At 43.3% G+C, this 24,082-nt stretch overlaps 1 protein-coding gene across 20 annotated transcripts in view; it reads left to right on the top strand.

The window, feature by feature from the left end:
* The window catches only part of LOC119650367 (arginine-glutamic acid dipeptide repeats protein), a 62,427-nt gene that overhangs the window by 23,677 nt on the left and 14,668 nt on the right, over positions 1 to 24,082 (top strand). For 9 of the 20 annotated variants that reach the window (XR_005249271.1, XR_005249270.1, XR_005249269.1 and 6 more), the window contains exons 2-13: positions 5,537 to 5,656; positions 15,880 to 16,033; positions 16,086 to 16,174; positions 16,243 to 16,678; positions 16,745 to 16,989; positions 17,059 to 20,151; positions 20,271 to 20,508; positions 20,577 to 20,700; positions 20,771 to 20,915; positions 21,015 to 21,172; positions 21,414 to 21,476; positions 21,962 to 22,051. Coding sequence is in view for 17 of the 20 variants with exons in the window: in XM_038053073.1 (XP_037909001.1) it covers positions 5,594 to 5,656; positions 15,880 to 16,033; positions 16,086 to 16,174; positions 16,243 to 16,678; positions 16,745 to 16,989; positions 17,059 to 20,151; positions 20,271 to 20,508; positions 20,577 to 20,700; positions 20,771 to 20,915; positions 21,015 to 21,172; positions 21,414 to 21,476; positions 21,962 to 22,051 (4,898 nt within the window). In the remaining 3 variants the exon portion in view is untranslated. Of the gene's footprint in view, positions 1 to 5,536; positions 5,679 to 15,879; positions 16,034 to 16,085; positions 16,175 to 16,242; positions 16,679 to 16,744; positions 16,990 to 17,058; positions 20,152 to 20,270; positions 20,509 to 20,576; positions 20,701 to 20,770; positions 20,916 to 21,014; positions 21,173 to 21,413; positions 21,477 to 21,961; positions 22,052 to 24,082 lie in introns of those variants that run through there. The other 11 variants (XM_038053076.1, XM_038053074.1, XM_038053080.1 and 8 more) reach the window with 7 other exon arrangements.

The raw sequence follows: 24,082 nt of genomic DNA, 5'->3' as shown, positions 1-24,082 counted from the left end.
TCTGGGTACCTGGTCACTGTGGCATAGAGGGAAATGAAATCTCGGACGCTTTAGCGAAAGAGGAGTCAATCTCCCCTATGCCGGGACCGGAGCCAGCAATTGGGGTATCAGTAGCATTGGCTAAATCTGTTTTCAAAAACTGGGAACAAGTTTCCCATAATGACAGGTGGCAGAGCTTAAATGCTGCTCGACACACCAAACTTTTCCTGCCAAAACCCAACATACGTACCGCAAAGTTTATCCTGTCGAAAAGCAGGAGGACCTGCATGTGTATTGTGGGCATTCTGACAGGCCATAATTCACTAGCTGGGCATATGTTCAGAATAGGAATTACCGAAGATGATACGTGTCCCTCCTGTAATGAGGAAGCGGAATCCACGGAGCATTTCCTATGTAAGTGCCTCGCCTATGGACGCATCAGGCATCAGGTCTTTGGTGCCTATGTCCTCCAATTGCGACAGGTAGCATCACATCTACTAACGAAAATCCTGCGATACGTTAACGAATCCGGAATATTCCGTTAGACGGGGGAGTGAAAGTGATCGTCTCTTTAATGGATCAATTATCAGAAACTACCCCATTGTTGGAATTTGGAAATGTCATATATCAGGAAATATTTTGATTTGGCGGTATATGCGAATGGAAAACGTGAATAGGAAATTTTTTACACAAGATGAACATAAAATGTTCATTACCGGAGCGTCCAGCTTCCGGTAGGGTAGGTAGGTATCAGTGGCCGCTCCGAGGAGCCCAATTAGCGCTTTGGTGCGCGTTTTGATGCCACAAACTCCTAAGACCGTGACTATTGTTATAGGAACAGGGAAGCAGAGTCCAGCTGGCTCGGATCTTCAGAGCCAGCCCGTAGCATTCACGAAGGAAAGCAGCTCTCCGATCGCAAATTCTCCTTGATTTGGCACAGCTTGTAAGCCTTCGCCATCTCAGGCCCGCGGCTGCTAGGTAGTGCGAGTAGACTCGGCCCCCGACAGTCGCCAGCGGAACACCGACTGTATTCTCCGAGGGACTGCCAAGAGCAGAGCCTTGCCTGGCCAATCCGTCAGCCCACTCATTCCCCTCTATGTTCCTATGCCCGAGAACCCAGAGGAGAGTGATCTTGAGCGTGCCGCCCAGATGGCTGAGTGCGTCTCTGCACTACCCCACCAACCGGGAAGATGTCGTCGTTGAGTACAAGGCCTTGATAGCCGCTTGGCTGTCTGTTAGAATGGCTATGTTTCGCTTGGGGCTCGAATCACGCTCCAGCCATCGACAGACTTCCAATATCGCCAGTACTTCCGCCTGGAATACACTGGTGAAACCTGGGAGACCATACGACTTGGATACACCGTGTGTATTCGAGAAAACCCCGCCGACTCCATAGGCCATTTTTGATCCGTCCGTAAAGAATACCGTGTCATAGTCTTGCAACACGCCGCTGGTCTTCCACTTTGCCCTGGTTGGAAGGTCCACAGCAAAGTTTCTCGTGAAGTTCAGCTTGCGTGTGACATAGTCCGTGGGGGACGCCCAGCTTTCTTGAGGTATTTCATCTAGGATGTTGCTGTGGCCGTAGGACTTTGCTGCCCAGCATCCGGACTCACGTAGTCTGACGGCACTGCACGCTGCAACATATTTGATGTGGAGGTCTAGGGGGAGGAGATGCAGGAGTACATTGAGAGCAATGTACCCTCAGTTCTATGTTCAACCTCCAATTTAGCTTAGGATCCAGGATTACACCCAGATACTTTACATTAGAGGAAAGAACCAATCTTTGTTCATTCAGCCGTGGTAGATGGAATTCAGGTATCCTTGTCTTGGTGGTGAACAGCATCAGTTGCGTTTTGGTTGGGTTTATGCTGAGTCCGCGTCTTGCAGCCCACAGGCACACCTTTCGCAACGCTCCTTCCATGATGTCGCTCATAATGAACAGAAACATCCCTGATACTAATATCACCAAGTCGTCGGCATACGCCACCACCTTCACCCCGCTGCTGTCCAATGTACGTAAAATTTTGTCCATTACTATTAACCAGAGCACCGGTGAGATGGCACCACCCTGGGGCGTGCCTCTGTTCACAACTCTGGTCAAGTGATTGCCTCCCAGATCGGACTGGATTATCCTGGTACTCAGCATGGATATAATCCAATGCGTGAGATACCCCTCCAATCCAATACCGGTCAAGGCTTCCTTGATGGCGTTGGTACTGACGTTGTTGAAAGCTCTTTCTATATCCAAGAAGGCAGGAAGGGTATACTGCTTGTACTGCAGCGACCGCTCAACCGTGCCAATTACCTCGTGGAGGGCGGTTTCTGTGGATTTTCCTTTGAGGTAGGCATGCTGGGACTTAGAGAAAGGCGTTCTCTCCATAATCGTCCTTATGTGAAGCTTCCGGTATTCCGACTTTTTTCATTTTTGTGATCAAACCTGGGGAAGTTTTCAGTTTATCGGAATTCTATTTGCGAGAACATTCTATCTTTCAAGAACCGGTCATTTTGCATAGTTCCATTAATCGATTTTCGGATAGATCTGCTTTTTATGAACATCTCGTTCGCATGAAGAAAAACATCTTGTATGTTAGCCAATGAATAGAAGTAATCCGTTATTTTAGTAAGAAAGGAAAAAGGAAGGCCAGGGGTGTATAATACTGGAAAGTTTCGCGCAAATTCTGCTATAAATAACAAATTTATAGCAGTTTGATATTGACAATTTTATGCGAATTTCCTGCATCTGAAGGGGGTCGTCCATTTACGATTTTTTTTTTACATATTTCTTATCTATATGTGCGCCGCGTAGCTCGTGAAAAGACAGAAATATCGAGTTCTGTCCTTTCACGAGCTACGCGGCGCACGTGAACGTCGTCTGCATTTCCTAAAAAGAGATGGCCAACCAGTTTCTTTGCTTTTCCTTTAATATGTTCGTGTCCTATGTGTGTGCGTTATTTACTAACGAATTTTGTCAGCTGTGTCTGGGTCGGTGCGACGATGCAAAATATGTAGTTTCTCGGATTTTTCCGCGTAAAATGGATCGTAAAGGGGCACAAAGTTTTGGCAAGCGCTCTGACTAGAGTTTTTGGAATATTCTTAGCTTGGAAAAGTAGCCAAAAACAAGTTTTTAAGGTTTTGTGTAAAACAAAACCTTATTAAAATCGGTTTACTGTTTGTTTCTCTGTCACATGCATTTTTCTTGAAAACGGCCATAGCGATTGACACCAAATTTGTTGAAATAGTGAGAATTGTGAACGCTCACGCATACAATGAGCTATATCATTCTACATCGAATTTAAGGGAGGGGGCCTCCCCCCTCCATACATGTAAAAGGGGTGTGCATTTTTTTCACCAAATATAGCCACATGGGGTATCAAATGAAAGACCTCGGTTAATACTTTCCGAGGCTGTCTTAGTTTTGACACCTGTTGGAAAGGTGGGGAGTGCGGGGGTTGAAAAGTGATCAGTTTTTCTCGGAGCTGGCCGTACCATGACGCCAGCTGAGGGTTTGCGGTGTTGTTATTGTTGAACTGCTGATGGTGTACGAAATTACTGAAGTCCTGCCTGATAACAATCAGTAAATCTAACTCGACTTTTGAATTTCGCTGAGTTTGCCACTGCAGGTTGTTGAACGGGAGTTCAGTCGGTTTTCGGGATGGCTCTCTTGGGAGCGTGTTTTGTCACGATGCTTTCCTGGATTTGGTCCGAGATTGAGTTTCCTTCGATGTCATTGGTCATCAGGTGAAAAGATTCGTGTCGATCGATCTTATTATTGCAAGAGCACTTTCTAGCAAATTCAAGACAGCAGTACAGTTTGTGGATTCGTTTTGCGACGTGCTTTGATGAATCTGTTGTTGAGATATCCTTGCGCATTTTGGTCAGAGATCTTTGGGGAGTTCGAGGTTCATGTTGTTGGCTTCGTCTGGCTGCCTTGGAACGCCTCTTTTTATATGCTTGCGATATAGTGCTTAATTCGACGCCTATGCCTGTAGGCAACCGCCTTTTTAAGGTTTTGTTTGTAAAACAAAATCTTATTAAAATCGGTTTACTGTCTGTCTGTCTGTCCGTCTGTCTGTCTGTCCGTCACACGCATTTTTCTCGGAGGCGGTTGTAGTGATTGACACCAAATTTGGTAAAAAGGTGGGAACTGTGAACGCTCACGCATATAGTGAGGTACATCCTCTTACGACGAATTTAAGGGGGGGTCCCCATACATGCAAAAGGGGGGTGTACATCTTTTTCTCATCAAATATAGTCATGTGGGGTATCAAATTAAAGGTTAGTACTTTTCGAAGCCGGTCTTAGTTTTGACTTTTGCTGAAAAGGTGGGGAGTGCGCGGGGTTGAAAGTGGTCATTTTTTTAACGAACCCATTCTCGGGAACTACCCAACCGAAAAATCTGGAAAAAATCAGAGGGTTGCCACTATATGGTGCCTAGGCTCCGAAATACCCTCCATATCGATACATGTTCAAATAAAGTTAATAATAGTATATTACAATAATTTTTAGTAATTGACAGGAAAACCCCCCTTAAGTTCACCCTAAAATCACAAAATTTTGCAGCAATGTAGGCTACAGTATAGATCATGATCCTGCTAAATTTGGTGAACATCGCACTATTACTAACAAAGTTATACTAGGTCAAATCTGCGCTCCTCTGCAAATTCAAGACTATGAATGTCAATATCACTTGAAAGTGGCTATTTTCACATAATATATGCATATTTTACGTGCTACATGCTAATAGGACAAATGCACATCCAAATCTCTTTATAAAAGAAATACACAAAACCTTTCATACCTGAAGCGTCTAGCTATGGCTAATGGCTAATCATCTACCGTCACCATAATCGGTTGAAGAGTAGATCATAAGCCTCTTACCCATATACTATGTTTTAGTGGCTCAGGAACTTTGGTATCACTGAGACATTGTAGGTGGCGGAGGAAATGAGAGGGTTTTTCGTATCCCATGGAAGTGCTTTCCATGAACTGTCTTATTTTCTCATCCTGGCTGGCATTCACTCGCTTTATTAGTTGTTCGCGTAAGCGGCTATATGAGTCTATTGAGGATAGCACGATCACAACCGTCAAATGGGATTGGGATACTTAGCATAAGTTTCTTGACCATCCCAACCATTTCCCTGTAGTTTGCTTTTGAGAGGGAGCCGAACGATTCTAATGAATTTATAAATTTAGCGGAAAATCAATTAATTCTTAAATTTCTGATCACTGTTTAGAAGATTTTAAAGAAGCACTATAGATGGCATTTTAGTCTTTAGATGCTATGGTTTGACCTTGAACATAATTTTGCACAAAAAACGGAATAAAAATGTGGTGTTCAACCAAAGGAAGAATATTCCGGGTATATATTTTATTTTCATTAAACCAAACACTTTTTCTTTCTGCAGATTTTATCTAAAGCCAGTCCTCCATCGTAGAGCGTACACATTAATTAGCAAAAATACATTAAACAACAATTAACTTTGCCCTCTTAATTTACTACAACCCAGAGTTATTATTTCCGATCTATTATTAACGTACATCATAATTTTCATTTCAGGTTTTCATGCTAAATGTTACGATAAAACAATCGTAAAAATTGCGATTATAAAGGGTAATGGCGGCCTCCACTCAAGGAGAAATACGAGTGGGTTCCGGCCACCAGGTAAACGATGTCTATGTACGTAACTCACAAAATCACGGTAACAAATTCAAATCAAAACTCTACAAAATTTTTCTTCATTTTCATTTTTTCTTTTTTAATTTGCATTCCTAACACATTTTTTTCGTGCATATATATATATATTCATTTGCTTTTATTTTCATTTGGTACTCTTGAACTCTTGAACAATTATTGGTTAACATAATATCGTCATTGGCTTTGCACCTTTCCTAGCAATTGATAATCTAACCAAGTTTAAATATTGACACATATAATGCTACCAGTATAAAGTCGGCCTTGGGGATCTAATTTTCTCTATTTGTCAGCTCAATTCCCGGATGCTTTGCCCAAAGGTATAGTTGGAAACAGTTACCAAAAATAATAAATGGAATTTGTACAGCTATCGATTGAAATAGTCAGTAATATCAAGCCCTGACGTTCATCGATTTAGTTTCACGTTCCAGTAAGCAATCAATCACTGATAAGAGGCGCTAAAATATTCGCCTGTCCTCAAGTTATTGAACTTGTTTAGTGTGCCTCTCTGTACATTTCAATACAGTTAGTTGCAACTTACCAACCATATGTTCACGGTTCATGCTAGATAATACGTGATCAATAAATGCTTCCCCTGTTTAACAATATGTTGCTTACTGGGTTAGCTCTCTCGTTGTAGAGAAAGGATTACCGTAGTCCAATTATTTCGGGCTGGAGATAATACAATACAATTTGGGATTGAACGAATTCGATAATGAATATATAATCGTTGGGTGTCAATCTTACAAATTTGATATAATGACATGTTGCCTTCAATCAGTCATTGGATATAAATTGGTAATAAAGTAGTGATGAAAATCTACAAAAAGCTTAACTTGAGTGTATTCCAATTTTCTTAACACAAAGGAAAGAAAAAATTGGCAATATATAGAGTTGGGGAAAAAGAAATGTCGTATTTGTGATCGAAATTTGACGCTTTATTCAACATACTTAGAATTATTCGATTTAAGTCAAATATGCGCCGTTTTGTTCGCAAACTTGTTGCCGTTTAGAAGGCAACTTCATTATCCCCTCCTTATTTGCAAAAAAGTCAGACAGCCAGTTTTCGCAAGCCTCTTTTGAGGCCAACTTAGTAGCACCAAGAGCGTTTTGCATGGACCGGAAGAGATGGTAATCATTTGGTGCCAAGTCCGGACTATACGGTGGGTGCGATAGGACATCCCATCCGAGCTCCCGTAGCTTCTGGCGGGTCATCAAAGATGTGTGAGGCCGAGCGTTATTCTGGTGGAACACAACACCATTCCTATTGGAGGCTTCTGGTCAATCGCCTGCTTCAAACGATCGAGTTGCTCACAGTATAGGACCGAATTGAGGGTCTGGCCATAGTTGAGCAGCTCATAGTGAATGACTCCCTTCCAATCCCACCAAACACACAGCAAAACCTTCCTGGCCGTCAATCCGGGCTTGGCGATGGTTTGGGTGGTTGGTTGTCGTACGTGATCCACTTTTCATCACGTCACCATCCGCTTCAAAAATAAGTCGAATTCGTTCCGTTTCGGCAGTGCATCGTGGGCGTTGATTCGGTCCAAGAGGTTTTTTTGCGTCAACTCGTGTGGCACCCAAATATCCAGCTTTTTTGGAATTCAATCTTTTGCAAGGGTTGCAGGGTTCCAAACAGTTTTATGGTCTATACCCAGTTCCTGGTACAGGAGACGGCAAGTTACGACCTACGTTGTTCGGTTCCTTTGTAGAAACTCAAAAAGCACCACACCTTTCCAATCTCAGCTTACTGAGAACATAATCTTTCTTCGATAAAGTTCTCCTTTTGAAATTGTTCGAAGCAAATCATCACGGTGCTACCAAAATTGCGTTCCATACTTAACACATCGTTCAATAAGTCCCGGGACTAACTATGAAAACAACATTTTATCGGCAAAATTCTTTATTATTCATCAACATAATCTCCTTCAAGGGTTATACAATCATTCCAACGCTTCTCTAACTTTTCAATGCCATGTTTGTAGAACGATTTGTCTTTTGACTCAAAATGAGCCTCAGTAGCAGCGATCACCTACTCATTTGAGCCAAATCTTTTTCCTTGGAGCATCTTTTTGAGATCCGCAAAGAGCCAGCAGTCGCTGGGGGCCAGATCCGGCGAGTACGGAGGATGAGGAAGTTGGAAGCCTAATTCGTTGAATTTGGTCATCGTTTTGATTGACTTGTGGCACGGTGCGTTGTCTTGATGAAAGATGACTTTTTTCTTCTTCATGTGGGAGCGTTTTTTCGCTATTTCGGCCTTCAAACGATCCAATAACACCATGTAGTAGTCGCTATTGATGGTTTTTCCTTTTTCGAGGTAGTCAATGAAAATTATACCATTCGTATCCCAGAATACGGACGCCATCACTTTGCCGGCCGACTGTTGTGTTTTTGGACGGTTCAGGCGGCTTTTACCGGTCGTACGCCATTCAGCTGACTGCCGACTTGATACCGGAGTGAAATGGCGAATCCATGTTTCGTCCACTGTCACATATCGACACAAAAAATCCTGTTTATTGCGAGTAAACAGTGCTAAACAGCTCTCCGAATCATTGATACGTTGTTGCTTTTGTTCCATTGTGAGCAAACGCGGCAGTCATTTGGAAAAAACCTTTTTCATAGCCAATTTTTGGTGCAAAATAGTAAATGCACTACCAGTTGATATGTTCACCATCTTAGCTATCTCGCGCACTTCCATTATGCGGTCACCCATCACGATTTTCAATACTTGCTTGGTGTTTTCGGGGGTTACTCCCTCATTTGGCCGATCCGAACGTTCCACATCATTTGTATCAGCACGACCGCGTTTCAAGTCGTGGTTGTTTTCGATGGAGTAGAGTCCGGATAACGTTTTTCAAGCCATTGCTAAGCTTGAACAGTGTTTTTTCCCCATTAGAAAACAATGTTTTATCAACACACGAAACTCGTTTTGGTTCATTTTTTCACGATTGCAAAGGTAGCGTCAGTTTAACCACTATATCTTTCTTGGTTATGTTTCGAATTACATTAAATTTTGACACATCTTATCTGAAGGTTGGTACTTCTGAACCTTGGTATATAAATGGCATTATTAGCGCCATATCTACGCTAGTCCCGGGACTTATTGAACGATGTGTTAGTAGCGTATTGCAGATTTCTGTAGCCGTCATTCATGACCACTCCTTGTGTGCTCATGGGGAAAGTGGGTACTATTGGCTCCGTATGGCTCAACAAGTGAAGTCAAATGGGAACAATTATACTACATGCAAAACCACAAAGGCGCCCAATCAAACACTAGTTTCCACTCCACTCCCTGATAGGCCGTTTGAGAAGCTGTTCATCTGTCGGGAAAAGTGGGAGCTATCGTTCTGCTTGACCATTTCACGAAATTCGTTTTCTTGGAGCGGTGCTTCGTGGCTGAAGTTGTAACCCGATTTCTACTGGATCGGATCTTTAATGTCTTTAGCACTTTTGAATCGCTGCTGACGGACAACGGGATACAATTCCCTTCCGTTCACTTCGGTCAAGTGATGAAACAAAGGCATTAAACATGTGTTCACCGCTCCGCATTCTCAGGCGAATGCCGATTGAATGAATTTCTTTCTTCATTCAGAATCATAAGTTTATTTCGGTTTAGTTTAGGCATGAACATAAGGGGGTTTTCCCTTGAATATATTTCGCACTCATGTCGTCTTTGCGATTATATATAAATGGAGTGATTATCACCTGCAACCACTTCCGGTCACGCTGCTTTCAGGGCAAATGTAAGGCTGCGTCTGATAAGTTGCCTCTGCCCTGGACGAAATCGTCTGTCGTCACTTAAAAAAAATTTGGGCCTTTAACCCGTGAACCACAAGGATATAAGAAAATATCTGGTCTGGTCCGTCATCAAGCGGATGCGAACTCAGGATTCCTGACTAATGCGCAACGAAGGAGCGGACGAACCACTCGTGCTTGCGGCTCCAATGTTCAATGAATATTTCACGTCGGTGAAATTGGTTTCATATCGACAAGGATCGGAGCGCATTTAATGTACTATATTAATATTAAGGCATAGACAGGAGGAAGAAAAAGGTACAGAAAACTCCAAATCAATCCTCTATGGAATCACAACTCTAGGACAGGTGGGCAAATATATCAGGGAATGCCAACCAATTTTAGGAGACAATAAGTCTCTAACGCGCTTCTGTCTAGGTTCAGAGGCTCAAGGACTATTAATCAGGGAAATCGTTTCCGCGGAAACAATTTGAGACACAATCGGTCAAGAACTCAAGCGAGTCTGTCCGGATCCAACCAAAACGGAGGTGATATTACCACGTCTATAAATATTAAACCACCAGATGATCGCAGCTATTCATACACAGATGGCTGTACTTGTTTGTCAGTTGCGTGGTCCTCGTAACCAAAAATGAAAAACATCCGTTTTTAAATTCAATAAACAAAATCGGTGGCTTGACATTTTGAATTTTTAATAACTCATTAGGTTAGGTTCTGACGCACGTTATCTCCAAAGATTCTCTGGATCGATCTTTGCGCCACTACTCTCTCACGGTGCAACTCTTTTAACGTTGGGCGACACGGCGGTGCGGCGGTATGCGGATGGTTGTGTCGTAAAGAAGTTCAGCGCAAGATACCTTAATCTACTCCGTGTAACAGCTAAGTAGGCTAATACCGTTGGAAGAAGCTCTACCCATCTGGTATTATTTTCGTGAAACATAATTGCTGTTTTAAGAGTTCTGTGCCATCTTTCGGGAATACCGTTTGCTGCCGGATGATAGGATGATGTCCTTGTACGTTCGCAGCCAATTATGTTTGCAAGCTCCCGGAAAATTGCCTATTCAAATTGAGTGCCTTGAAAAATGGGCTTACGTAGAGTGATTGGTATATGGGGTTGATGGGTCGCAGTAAACTTTTCCTTTTCCCACGAAAGAAACTTGTTTCAACTCAAGCGAAGTGTTATTTGATTGGATAATTTCCCTTAACTGTTGGTCATTTATTTGTTCGTTGATGATGTCTTCGGTGGATACTGGTTCAGGCATGGATCTTCTTTTTCTTCAGCCTTTGTCCCGTTCACAAGCGGGGTCGGCTCGTCGTGATCGGCTTCGCCATTTGGCTCTATCGAACGCCTGATCTGGGTGCAATCTCGAGGCTTTCAAATCCCCATCCAGCGTATCAAGCCACCGTTGCTTAGGTCTGCCTTTTGGTCGTTTACCATCGACTTCGATGTTCAGACCAATCTTGGCAAGTGAATTCTCGTTTGCACGAACTGCGTGACCATACCATCGAAGACGCCTCTCACGCACCATTTCCACGGTGCAACCCCATAACGATCGCGGATATCCTCATTTCGGATGTGATCTAAACGTGTGACGCCACTAGTCCAACGTAGCATTTTTGTCTCCATTACCGCAAGACGCCGTTCATTGTCTTTTATGGTCGGCCAACACTCAGAACCATAGAGAGCGACTGGACGGGCGACATTGCGGTAAATTTTAGATTTGAGACGTTCGTTGATACGTCGATCACAAAGGACATCAGTTGTGGAACGCCACTTCATCCAGGTTGCGTTAATGCGTGAAGCAATTTCATAACGCAGTTCTCCATTGGCTGATAGCGTTGACCCGAGGTATTTAAATCGCTCAGTTCTGGGCAGATCACTGCCGCTGACAGTGATTGTGCCTGTTTCATGGGGATCGGTCGTCAAAAATTCGCTTTTGTTTAAATTCAATCTGAGACCGTGTTGCATGAGGCGATCATTCCATTTTTGAACAAGTTGCTCGAGATCATTTTTGCTATCAGATGCTAGGAAAACATGATCTGCATAAAGCAGTGTGTAGGGCGCTGGACGTTGGATATCCCGTGTGACGGTGTCCATAACAAGGACAAAGAGGAGTGGTGAGAGGGCACTTCCTTGATGAACACCAACAGAGACACGCAGCGGTTTTGATACACCCGCCATACTTCGAACTTTACTTTTCGGATCGTGGTAGAGCAATTGAACCCTCTTCGCACGAGTTCTTCTAGCACGAAGTGTTGTCGTAAAGCATACCAGATGAGTTCGTGTGGTACACGGTCAAACGCTTTCTCTAGATCCAGAAAGGCAATGTAAAGAGGGCGATGCTTCTCACGGTGTTTCTCCATGAGTAACCGCGCAGCGTGTATTGCGTCAGTAGTTCCGCAGTTCTTGACAAATCCGGCTTGATTCACGGTTATTTCAACGATTTCGCGAATACGGTTGTCAAGAATGCGTTCAAAAATCTTCATGGTATGGGATATAGCATCGATTCGCGATAGTGCATTAGATACTGAATTTTCTGATCCAGTAATATGAATTATGCCAGTCGTGAATTCTGATATGTAACTTAACTGACGGATTGAATGCTTATGTAAGGGGTTATGGTCTGTTACAATTCTGCAGTCTGCTCCTTCGAGAAAATGCTTGAAAAGTTTAACACTTGCGTAAATGGGCAGTAGCACCCTGTCATATGCACTATATGCCTGCTCTATTTTACTTAACTTCCATGTAAAAAATGGTCCTGGTTTGTAGTGCACAAGCAGTTTTGCTTCAGCTAGATTGTGTTTGGATTTTTCGAGCGCGTGAATCGTCTCAGGTGTCCATATGAGCAGTCTTTTGTCATTGCGGGTACTTCCCTTGATAAGGTCGTTCAATGGTGAGTGTATAGTCGCAACATTTTTAAGGAATCTTCGGTAAAAATTAACGATTGCTAAGAAGAGTCTTAGCTCCTTAACTGTGTCCGGTTGTTTATATTTCAAAATAGCTCTCACCCTTGCTCCTGGTGTTCGAATTCCTTGTTTGTTTATAGTGTGACCAAGAAATTCCACTTGCTGAACATCAAACTCGCATTTTGTAAAGTTGATTTTGACACCGTGCTTACTGAATCATTAGAATACTTGCCGTAGATGGTCAAAATGCTGCTCCTCAGTCTCTGATGCTACGATAATATCGTCAAAGCTCGGCAAAAGTTTAGTCCGTGTAAGACCATATCCATAAATCGTTGGAATGATGGAGCTGCATTACGTAGTCCAAAGGTCATTACACAAAATTCAAACAGCCCGAACGGTGTTATAACGGATGTCTTCTCTATGTCCTCATTAGCCATGGGAACTTGGCACCGGCTTCAAGACAAATTCCGAGTTTGGTTTTTGAACCATGGCAGATGAGAAAATCGGCGATATGATGCGGGATTATGACACAGTATTCTTTACTGATGAATCGACGATGAACTGTAGAGTGGTGCGAGATATTCTCATATATGTAGAGCATAGCCACGCCTGTGTGTGCCTCCCAGTATTGCAAGTTGAGGTACTGAAGATATTGGTGGCCTGTCGATAGTTGGGCCAAGGTCCAAGCTCCAAGCATGACATAGTTATTCTGACTGACAGCCAAACTGCCATTAAGACCTTATACTCAGTGGCGACATCTTCCAAGTGCAGATATGCGTTGAACAATCTGGGGAAAACGCTCAGTCACGCTCCTCTATGTTCCCGTTCACAGGAATATAGAGAGAAATGAGTCAGGCAGAGCTCCGATCTTGACAGTCCCTCAGTAAATGCAATCAGCATCCGGCTGAATAAGGGAATCTAATCAGATACTTGACTGCCGGGAGAGATCCTTACATACTTCCCGATTGGTGAGTTCTGGCTAGAACCAGGTTGCCGATCTCTGATTGTAAAGTGGGCGAACTGCTGTCCTTCGTGAACGCTATGGAGCCAAGTGAATTTTGCTCCCCGTGTACTTACCACAGCTTTTCTAATGAGCCCATTTTTGCATCCGCTCGCCTAGCCGTTGATCAACAAAAAGGTAATGATGTCAATCTCATCAGAGAGTCTGCCCCCCATTGAATGTAGAAATCGCCAATTGATTGATTTTGGTAATCCTTGGTTAACCTCTTTGTCCAATCGGATATTTTCACTTTATCCTTAGCACCTATAAGTCCCTCCATTTGTCTATGAGTCCGTTATGCGTCGATCTTATTTTATTTGGTGTATTTGTAATTTTTAACTCCAGTAGCCCCAAAGTTTGTAATTCTTCTTATATATTATGGACATATAATACAGGGTGAGGAAATTCAACTGCAACCAACTTCAGACTGTTATAATTTCCAAACTGTTCATGACAGCCCGCTTAAATTTTGCCTCATGACAGATAATTTTATTGATTACAAATGTGCCAAACGATTTGAGTTTAGTGAGAAGAAAAAAATTCCGCGATGGAATTCAAACGCGATAGTGTGATTGCTTTATATTTGGCTGGAAATTCACAATAAGCTATCGTTAGAGCCCTACAACACCTCAACGTTAATAAATCATTTATATATTGAACCATAGCTCGTTACAAAGATACTGGCAGCATTGCAAAGCGCTATGGAGGTGGTCGGAAAAAATCGGCAACATGGTCAGAAATGGTTCGGAAAGTGAAGAAGCGAATTGAATGAAATCCCAGTCGCAGTGACAGAAAAATGACTGCTGAGCTTAGCATATCCACTCGAAGCCTTTGAAGTTCCCAAAAACACACGAGCTTACACCGCAACAGAAAAAAGTAAGAGTGAAACGAGCCAAAGAAGCCGTCGTCCCGAAAGTGGTGAATTGCCGAATTAGTTTTTTTTCGGAAGCTCCATTTATGATTGGGCAGTTTGTGAATAAACTAAATGATCGAGTTTACTTGCCAGAGAGATCTTTTGAAAATTTACACCTTCGCATGGCCACCAGATAGTAAGCAGCACCGATGGTGATGGTGTAGGTTGCCATAACCGCGATTTCGGTTGTAAACCGTAGACATTTCAACAAGGCTCGGCACCGTCTCACAAAGCACGCGTCAACCAGGAATGGTAAACAAACAACGTTCCATGCTTCATTTCCAGCATAGAATGGTTGGCAAATTCATTGGACTTTTTTGTCTGGGAGAAGGAGAAGATTGGTACTAAAAGATACACTAAGCATCGATCATCTCAAGCAAGTGCTTCGTCGGGAATGGGCCAACATGTCACAGAACCACTTGCGGACAGCATGTGATGCTTTCATGTGCCGTCTCATCGAACCTCCGCCCGAGGGCAGTTTTTCTTTAAATAATAATAATAATATCGTTGGCGCAACAATCCATATTGGATCAGGGCCTTGAAGTGTGTTAGAGCACTTCATTCAAGACCATAACGGTCGTCAGCATTGCGCTCGCCCGAGATTATTACCCTGATTTGGCTCAGGTACTCATTCACAGCTGGGTCGAGTTCATGCTAAGTTGTCGAGTTAATTTCCATAAACTATTGATGTTGGATCGGATCAAATCGAGAGCAACTTACTCCCACGTTTTTTGGTCCCCGGACCCTTCGTTTGGGCCCTCTCTCTAAATACTTGGGTGCTATGCCCCAATTGAGGGGTCCGTGGACCAAAAAAGTGGGAGTAAGTTGTTCTCCATTTGGTCCGGTCCAACATCAAGTAGATGTGGACTTAGGATCCCTCATATTCCAACAAATAATGTAACTTTAGCCTAGCTTAGGCTCAAACTATTGGCGGTTTACATTTGCATATAATTCGCATCCTTGTCGTGTTTTTTCGATTATATAAACGAGCGTTTCCACCTGTTACCTCTTTCGGTCACGCTGCTGCCAGGGCAGACGTATAGCTGCGTCTGACGAGGTGCCTATGCCTTGGACGAAATCGTTAGTCCCTCTTTTTGTATAGGAGAAGTGCTTAAATAGTTTTGGGGATTGATAAATGGTGCCCATACAGATCCATTCTTATCTAGCTGCAGCTATGTAAAAATGCTCGTTGAGGTGTTAACACATTTAAATGCTAGCCGGTTTAGAGAATGGGGTTTTTACAGTGGCTAGAGGGAGAAGTATCCAGCATTTGCTGCCCTTTAAATAGACCAAACTATTCCCATGCAGACAACAAAAAGTCAAATTTTTCTGATATCACGCACCCATAAATGTAATGAACATCAACTGTCCTTCGCATGATATACAAATAATTCCAAAATTTGAAGCTTCATTCTAGACATCACAAGTCACACGTCTGACAAAACTAGATAGGCTTTCTCATATTCATGAAAAAACAGCATCCCTAAAGCCTGCAATTGGTGCAACTAACAAATTTTATAACAATCATCTTTTGATCTGAAAACATCCATTTTAACTTCATTCAGCTTTAACAAATCAAAAAATAACTAATTCAAATGTTAACACATTTTCGGCTTTTATATGTTATGACAGGCGAAATTGCCCGATTATAATCCAATCTCAAGCTTTCCTATTGATAAAGAATCTGAAAGGGAATTGGAAGATCCCCGATGGAGCCCTGGGGTTGTCCTAGATGGAGATCTATTAATGTATTTGCGAGCAGCCCGGTCAATGGCAGCATTTCAAGGTAAGACTGTATTCAAAGTGACAGCACCAATTTATATAAACTAAAAACTAAGAATTTCCAACAGGAATGTGTGATGGTGGTCTTGAAGATGGTTGTTTAGCGGCTAGCAGAGACGATACAACAATTAATGCCCTTGATGTGGTAAGTGTTAAGTGTTCTCTATACATTCATCTGTTCGGCGGATCTCATGCGTTCTTTTCATGATTTAGCTTCATGATTCTGGCTACGATCCCGGTAAGGCTCTTCAAGCGCTAGTTAAGTGCCCTGTAACAAAAGGAATTGATAAAAAGTGGACTGAAGACGAGACAAAAAAATTTATTAAAGGATTAAGACAATTTGGCAAAAATTTCTTTCGTATACATAAAGATTTACTGCCGCACAAAGAGACTCCAGAGTTAGTAGAGTTCTACTATTTATGGAAAAAGACACCTGGTGCGAACAACAACAGGCCGCATAGAAGACGTCGTCAAGGATCCCTAAGACGTAATCGTGTTACGCGTGCAAGCAATACACCTCCCAAGAAGGAGGAGACCCCCGAACCACAAACGGAGTCTCGCCCTTCACCGATCTCGAAGGAAGAGAACAGCTCTTTGACAGAAGACGACGCAAGCGAATGCGACAGCGATTCAAGTTTAACCAACAAACGTAATCCTAGCAATCATAAAATAACTTACTCGATTAATTTCATGTCTTGATATATATTTTGTTTAGGTGACGAATCACCATCCCGTATGCGAACAAGAAACAAACCAACAAAAGATCTCCCGAACAGTAAACAACGGCCGAAACGGGGATCGGAGACACCGGATAATACAAATGAAAATCCGAAAACGCCAACGAAAAATGACGGGAAACGGAAAGGCGGTAAAATTGACAATCCCAGCAAGAATAAGAAGCGGCCCATCGACACCGACGGAGATATTAGTGATGAGAAGGAGAAGCGTAAACGACCAGATGTAAGTTAAAAATGCTTTTGTCCTATACCTATGATTTTCTAAACATGTCTTATTGTTTTACTTGCACAGAGTCCTGATGAGAGTATGAACTCTGATAGTAGACCTGATTCCGTTCTGGATGAAGGAGACAACACAAACGAAGCACCAGATCCACCAGATATCATAAGTGGACCTAAAGATGGCAGAGAAGATGAGAATCTTCTAGATCCATTAGCTTTACCTCCGCCGGTGGCGGACTCTCCAACTGTTTTAGTTGGTTCGGAGAAAGATATGGCCCAAGACGATGAGTCCAATCAACAACAGGAGTCGCCACTGGAAAAGGACCCTCTAGAGGATGCTGTACCTCCCACGCAAACACCATGTGTTCCAGCATCAATTCCTTTACCATTGCAGCTATCGGAAGATATCACCGACAAAGAACAACAGCAAAGGGAACAGAAACAACAACAATCACAACAAGTTCCCCAGGCGCAATCCGTTGTACCACAACCAATATCACACTCATCTTCATTGGACGTATCGTCTGAAGAAAATTCTAATAGTAGTTACCTTCCCAAAGAGCAAGAAATGCTTAATAAAATAGCAAATATAAAACAAGAATCTTGTGGTCTGCCTGTATCTATTCCGAGAGTGCCGCCTCCGTCGCAACAACCACAACAACTTCATCAACAGCCGCAATCAATCCAGCAACCAACTGGACATCAAGAATCATCGCAATCACAGCAGCCACCACAGCCAATGTCACAAGCTCCATTCAATCCGATCGATTATTCACCTAAGGATGTCTACATTAAGAAAGAGCCCACAGAAGACTCAATGGATGCATGCAATCAAAACAGCAATGAACCGCAGGATCTCAAAGTGAAAATTGAAATCAAAACAGAAGTGAAGCCTCAAGTCGGGGATCAAATCAACGCGGACATGCCAGATGAAAAATTCGAGCCGCAATTACTCGATGGCCATTTGAAGTTTGGCGGTCCAGGCGGTGCAATGAAGTATCCGAGTGAAATCGATATGAAATATGGCAGTGATTCGATCAAGTATACCCAAGAAGGTCCTGTGAAATTCGCAGCAGATCTCAAATATCCACCTCCATGTGATCCTATGAAGTACGGGCAAGATATGAGCGCCGGGGCGAAGTATGATATGAAGTATGGCATGGAACCGGGTAAATATCCAGGCGAAATGGGCCCGAAGTCCTACGGGGACCCAATTAAAATTCCAGATTTGAAAGCATACCATCAAGATGCAGGCAAATACCCACCACCTGAGGGTGCAATGAAGTATCCTCCAATGGGTGAACCTATGAAATATACCGGACCAGATGGCAAACCTCATTACGTGCAGGAATCTCACCATCCGCTCGCCAGGTCGCCATACGATTCGAATATCATGATGAAATACGGTGATCCGATGGCAAAATACGGATTACCGCCAGGACCAAATATGCAACCGCAAGATCTGAAGTATCCTCCGCCAGATCCAGGGCCCCTGAAACCTCCATATCATGGGGAAAATTTGATCAAGGGGTCTCCGTATGCGGAGAGTCCGGCTGGTAAATATCCTCCACCAGAAAGTCCAATTGACGCCTCTTCCCGCACAACACCGAATCAGGATAGTCAGAGTAGCAACAGCAACTCACAGTCACAATTCCATTCACCGCACCCGTCGCAAAATTCATCACCGATAATACCGCAGGTGTCGAATCACGTCGGTATGCATCCACAAAATTTGGTAGCCAGTCATCCCGGTCTTCCAGGGTCAATGCATCCTGTGAGTCATTCTCCTATGGTTTCTACAAGTTCTTCGCCACCAGTCACTGCACCTAACATGCCCGTTGTGACGTCCTCGGCGTTAATGCCTCCCAGTGCAACAGCTACTTCCACCGGTCCTGCAGGGCCCATGGTTTCATCCGCACACCATTCAAGTGGCGGTGGTCCTCCGAGTCATTTGACTTTGCACAGGCCTCATCAAGACATCCCGCCGTCAATACATCATGGTTCTGTGCCACATCCTCTACCAGGTCACAATTTACCACCAAGTCACCATGTTCCCATTTCGAATCAAGTGAGGACACCTTCTCCGGGTCCGCAACGGGTGAGTGAAGGAAGCAATAGTAACAGTGCAATGAATCCTAGAGAACCGAATCAACAACCTCCACCACCACAGCATAGAAGTTCTCCTCTGGCAGCTCTTCCTCCAAGTCAAAGTTCCCTGTTGGGTTCGATTCCTCTGCATTTGGGATCCTCGGCGCCACCAGGAATACCATTAACACATCCAGGGCATCCAAGTCATATGATACCGCCAACGCTATCGGGCAGCGGGCCTCTGCCTCTGATAAATAATTCGTTGAGTGGAATGGGAGAGCCTTTGCCTGGCCGAAGGACGCCTCCAAATGTGGTATCGTCGGCAGCAACAGGACCACCAACTCCTGCTGGACCAACTTCAGCATTCAGTCGGGCGAGTCCTAGTGTACAAAGCTCTTCATTGCATAGTACCTCATCACATCGGTCCGTTTCTCCTGCTCAGGCGTCAGGTAGCATAAGTCGTGCTAGCCCATTGCATCCGGTTCCACAAAGTCCTCTGGGTCATCATTCATCTGCATCAGCGCTCTCTGCAGCAGCGGCAGCAGTTGCAGAACGTGACAGACATGCATTGCTTCGCCAGCAATCTCCTCATATGACTCCACCGCCAGTGTCAAGCGCGTCAGCTCTAATGGCTAGCCCCCTCAGTAAAATGTATGGACCGCAAGGTCAACGTGGAATCGGTTCAGCTTCGCCGCCTCATCATCTACGACCCGGCGCATCTCCTCCCGTCATTCGACATCCGCAAATGCCGCTGCCGTTACCTATCATTGGACCAGGCGGTGCTATGCCACCGATGGGTGTTCATCCAGCTCAAAATCCATATCCGCATCATCTTTTGCATCCATCGATGTTTTATGCGCATCATCACAATCCTTTCCCGTCACCATATCCGTATCATCCATACGGCCCTGGATTTACCCCTTACATGAAACCACCCCCACCGACCGGCCCTATGGAGCCGACAGTTATAGCGCCTGTTCATCATCCAAGTATTTCGGCACGATCAGCTGAGGAGACGCCAAGTCATTCGGATAAATCATTGTCGATGTCTAGTTCACAAAATTCACAGCACAAGGTAGACTTTTTTTTAAGAATTTGTGTTTTGTATTTTTGCGTTTGTAAAGCTCTACTATCGCACGTAGAGTCATTGAGGAAATTAATATTCAGAAATAACAATGAAAATCTATTTTGCAGCAACAAATTAAACCTCCCACACCAAAGACTCCCCAAGGAAATAGTACGAGTACGACCCCAACAGGTCCACCACCATCGCAGTATCCGAGCTCACATCCATACCCGCCACAGCATTCTTCCTTCCCTGATAGTCAATTATCTAGTTCACAAGCCAAACCCACGAGTCATATGGACGCTTTGAGAGCGCACGCTCATTCGGCAAGCAGCAGTTTGAGCAGTCATCATTCAACAGAACCCTGTAAGATGCAAATGCGAATGGCTTGATTGGTTGCAGACCTTTTAATTAATTTCATTTCTCCTGTCTAGTGCCAATTGAGATTGAACCGGATCCAGAACCAGAGATCCCAAGTCCCACGCACAACATCCCGCGGGGTCCAAGTCCTGAAGCCAAACCAGACGATACAGAATGTCATCGATCTCAATCAGCAATGTAAGGGGGTTTGCAATCGTTTCTGACGAATTTCGTTCTTAATTTGTATCTTTTTTTCGCAATTACATAGATTTGTTCGGCATATTGACCGTGGTGATTACAATTCATGCACAAGAACTGATCTTATCTTTAAACCCGTGGCGGATTCGAAGTTGGCACGAAAACGGGAGGAGCGCGATCGAAAGTTGGCTGAGAAGGAAAGAGAAAGGCGGCAGGTGAGTGAACTTCCTCCCTCTGTGCTGTATTGACTAAATGACATAATTTTTAACGAGTCAAAATGCAACAAATGGTACAATTAAAACTTTTTCCTGCAGCAACAACAACAACAGCAGCAGCAGCAACAACAACAGCAAGCACAAGCTCAACAGGCGGCACAGCAGGCGAAACTTAAGGCAGAACTCAAGCCTGCATATTCGGACACACCAGCACTGCGGCAGCTTTCTGAATACGCGCGTCCACACGTTGCATTTAGGTAAGAATTTCATAGATGCCTAGATGTCCAACAAAGTTCGGTTTACGTAGTTGAGACCGTGATTACCAATTACATTTGGCGCAAGAGTTGACAATTAGAATGAAAAATTTACGAAAAAAACCAACGGAAGAAAAATGTTGCCAATGAATTGAAAAATAACGTCAATATTTCTTTGGCTCCTTCTTGACGAGCAAACACCATTCAACACAAACTTAATTTTATTTTGAAAATCTTTTTTCAGCCCTGTTGAACCGATGGTACCACCATATCATCACGCAATGGGGCCCATGTATAGTAGAGAGAGGTACAGTTTCTATTCGATTAGTTTTAATTTTACGATCTCATTCAGTTTAACATCTCATACGCTTGTGCTTATCTCAATTATATCATCGAATTCGATCAAAAAATTAATCTAAGGCCGCCCCCTAGTCACATTGCATGAATCTTCCATTCTACATAATTTCAAATCCTCTAAATACTGTAGAGTTTATTTTGTAGCGGTTCATTATGATTTATTTTTCTCACGTTCTCATCATAATTAGGAATTACAAACTGGCCTCCAAATTTCTTTATTAGAGAACAAAAAAAAAAATTGTTGGGAAATGACCTATTTATTCATCTACCGTTTGATTCTCGAATCATCTCGGTATAACATTTAAATGCTTATCTAAACCTATTGAATGCATTCGAAATTCATTCATTGCAAATTCATTTTTCATTTGAATAGAGATCTCTAGAAATTTCATTAATCTAACTTCGATTTTTCCGTGAAATGTTTATAATTTTTAGGGAACTCGAGGAGCTTAAGAATGCACAGGCAGCTGTTGCTGTGGGACAGTCTCGTTTGGATCCACATTGGGTAGAATACTATCGAATGAGGTAAGTGAATATTTTTTGTTGATAAGAATGAAACGCTTAGAAAACTGATAAAAATTGGGCGCTTCCAATGCTCATTGAGCGCGGTTTAATAGTGGGCAAGTTGGCGAACAGTGCGAGTGATGTTGTCGCCCTTCACACTCTTCTTGGTCTGTCCATTTGTTTGTTTTTCTTCCACCAATGGTTTTAACATTCGGGTTCAGTTCCAGTTTTGTAAACAGATTGACCCCCGAGAACGCTTGTTCTAATTGGCAGCAAATATTAAAATTTCTCGAGGTGTGAAGATTGCTTTTCCTGTCCCCGCCGAAAATTGCTTGAAAGTAGTATAATAAGACGGAGAAAGATCTTAAATTAATGCAGAAAAAACGCATAAGAAGGCGACTAAAAAAAGTCGCGGACAACATGATCGCTTTGTGTACCCGCCGGCAAAACAATCGTGGGCTATCCTTTGCTTAAACAACTGATATTCCAAATTGTTCTCTATCCACAGTCGGAAAAACGATTCTTCATAATGTCAAGGTTTTTCAAATAAATTGAAGAGCAACACAGATTAGGAAAGGTAGGTTTTTCGAGATTTAAAGTGGTATTTGCTACGGCATAGAGTGCAAATGTTTGTGTTTGTAACGACAAAGTTAAAAAGAAGGGCTTCGAACCTTTCTTCTTCCACAATTTCGTTTTCCGTAACGAGATCGTCAAAAGGATTCTAACGTTTTCCGAAGAGGAGCTTTTGAGTCAAAATGATTCTAACGTTTTCGGAAGAGGAGCCTTTGAGGGATATAATCCCTCCCCTCGAATGTGGAAGACCTCGCCACGCAATCAATTTTATCAAAGCCAGATAGATGAGGTGCAGAAACGAAACTGTTTGTGAGCGGTCATGTAAGAGTACCAAGTGTGTCCTATGCGACGATCCTGATGATTCCACCACGGATAAGTCATCAAAACATCAGAAGGCAAACGAAAATTAAATTCAACGACTCCGCGATACCTCCAGTTAACAGAAACTGCGGAAAATATGTGGGGAGTCGACGACAATTTGAAGTTCGCACTGAAAACTAGGCCCGACATATCCGCCAACACTTTGGCTGGGGACTCGCCCAGTGAAAAATCAAAAATTAGTATTGCTTCCGTGATGAATGGCTATGAGTTCTAGCGGGTGTAGACGAGTTTGATCGATAATTGCTTCACGGGAACTATTCTCTGGTATGGAATGGATGGGAGCTCCAGAGAGTATATAGTAACGGCGAGGGAACCACAGTAGGTGCTTCTCGTCCTGGAAAAGTCTATAATTGTTGGCTTTGCGAACGACTTAGCTAAGTTTGTTACAGCAATTCGCGCAAAGGACGTGGAAGTCTACCTGGCGGAGACAGTGAGATCGATAAAGTCCTGCCTGGAAAGAGTTGAACTGGCTCGGCTTATGAAGGTCCTGGAAGTTTAACCTGATGACCTGCTATGTAGGCATAAACAACGCTCCTCTTGAGACACTAACTAATTTGGAGATCACAATCAGAGCCCCGTCATGACTAGGACCGTAATTATACTGGGTTAAGACAGTAAGTTTGAAGCATTCACACCAGTGGATGCGAGGTATATCGAACACATTTGCTGCAATTAAACCTCGCGATGCACAACTACTGTGAAACTCCTACAAGGGGGCGAGTGCACATCCTCCAGGAATTCTCCTAGAGAATGTTCTCAGAATGCCATCCCGGTTGCCATTGTACCAGAAAACCTCCGACGAGGTTTCGTAGCAAGAGCCATTTTAAATGAGTAACTTGCAGCTCCTTCGAGTATGTGGGGACCGCACTCTCAACGTGAGCTGGCTGATGGGGAAACTTGATAATGAGCTATAAAAAAAAATGTCCGGCTGGCTAGGCTTTCGCAACCGAAGGTTGTTAAAACAAGTTAGAAAACAGCAAGCTGAACACTTGAGGTATGAATGATTCTGCGTATTCCTGTTATAAAAACATTCGAGTGGACATTTTTCCTACCACCTAATATATCATCATCATTATCAACATCGCAACAACCGTTATC

The sequence above is a fragment of the Hermetia illucens genome, chromosome 2, assembly GCF_905115235.1.
Source record: "Hermetia illucens chromosome 2, iHerIll2.2.curated.20191125, whole genome shotgun sequence".
Taxonomy (NCBI): domain Eukaryota; kingdom Metazoa; phylum Arthropoda; class Insecta; order Diptera; family Stratiomyidae; genus Hermetia; species Hermetia illucens.
Note: the sequence above shows the minus strand (reverse complement) of the source record. Positions and strands in the feature narration are given on the sequence as shown.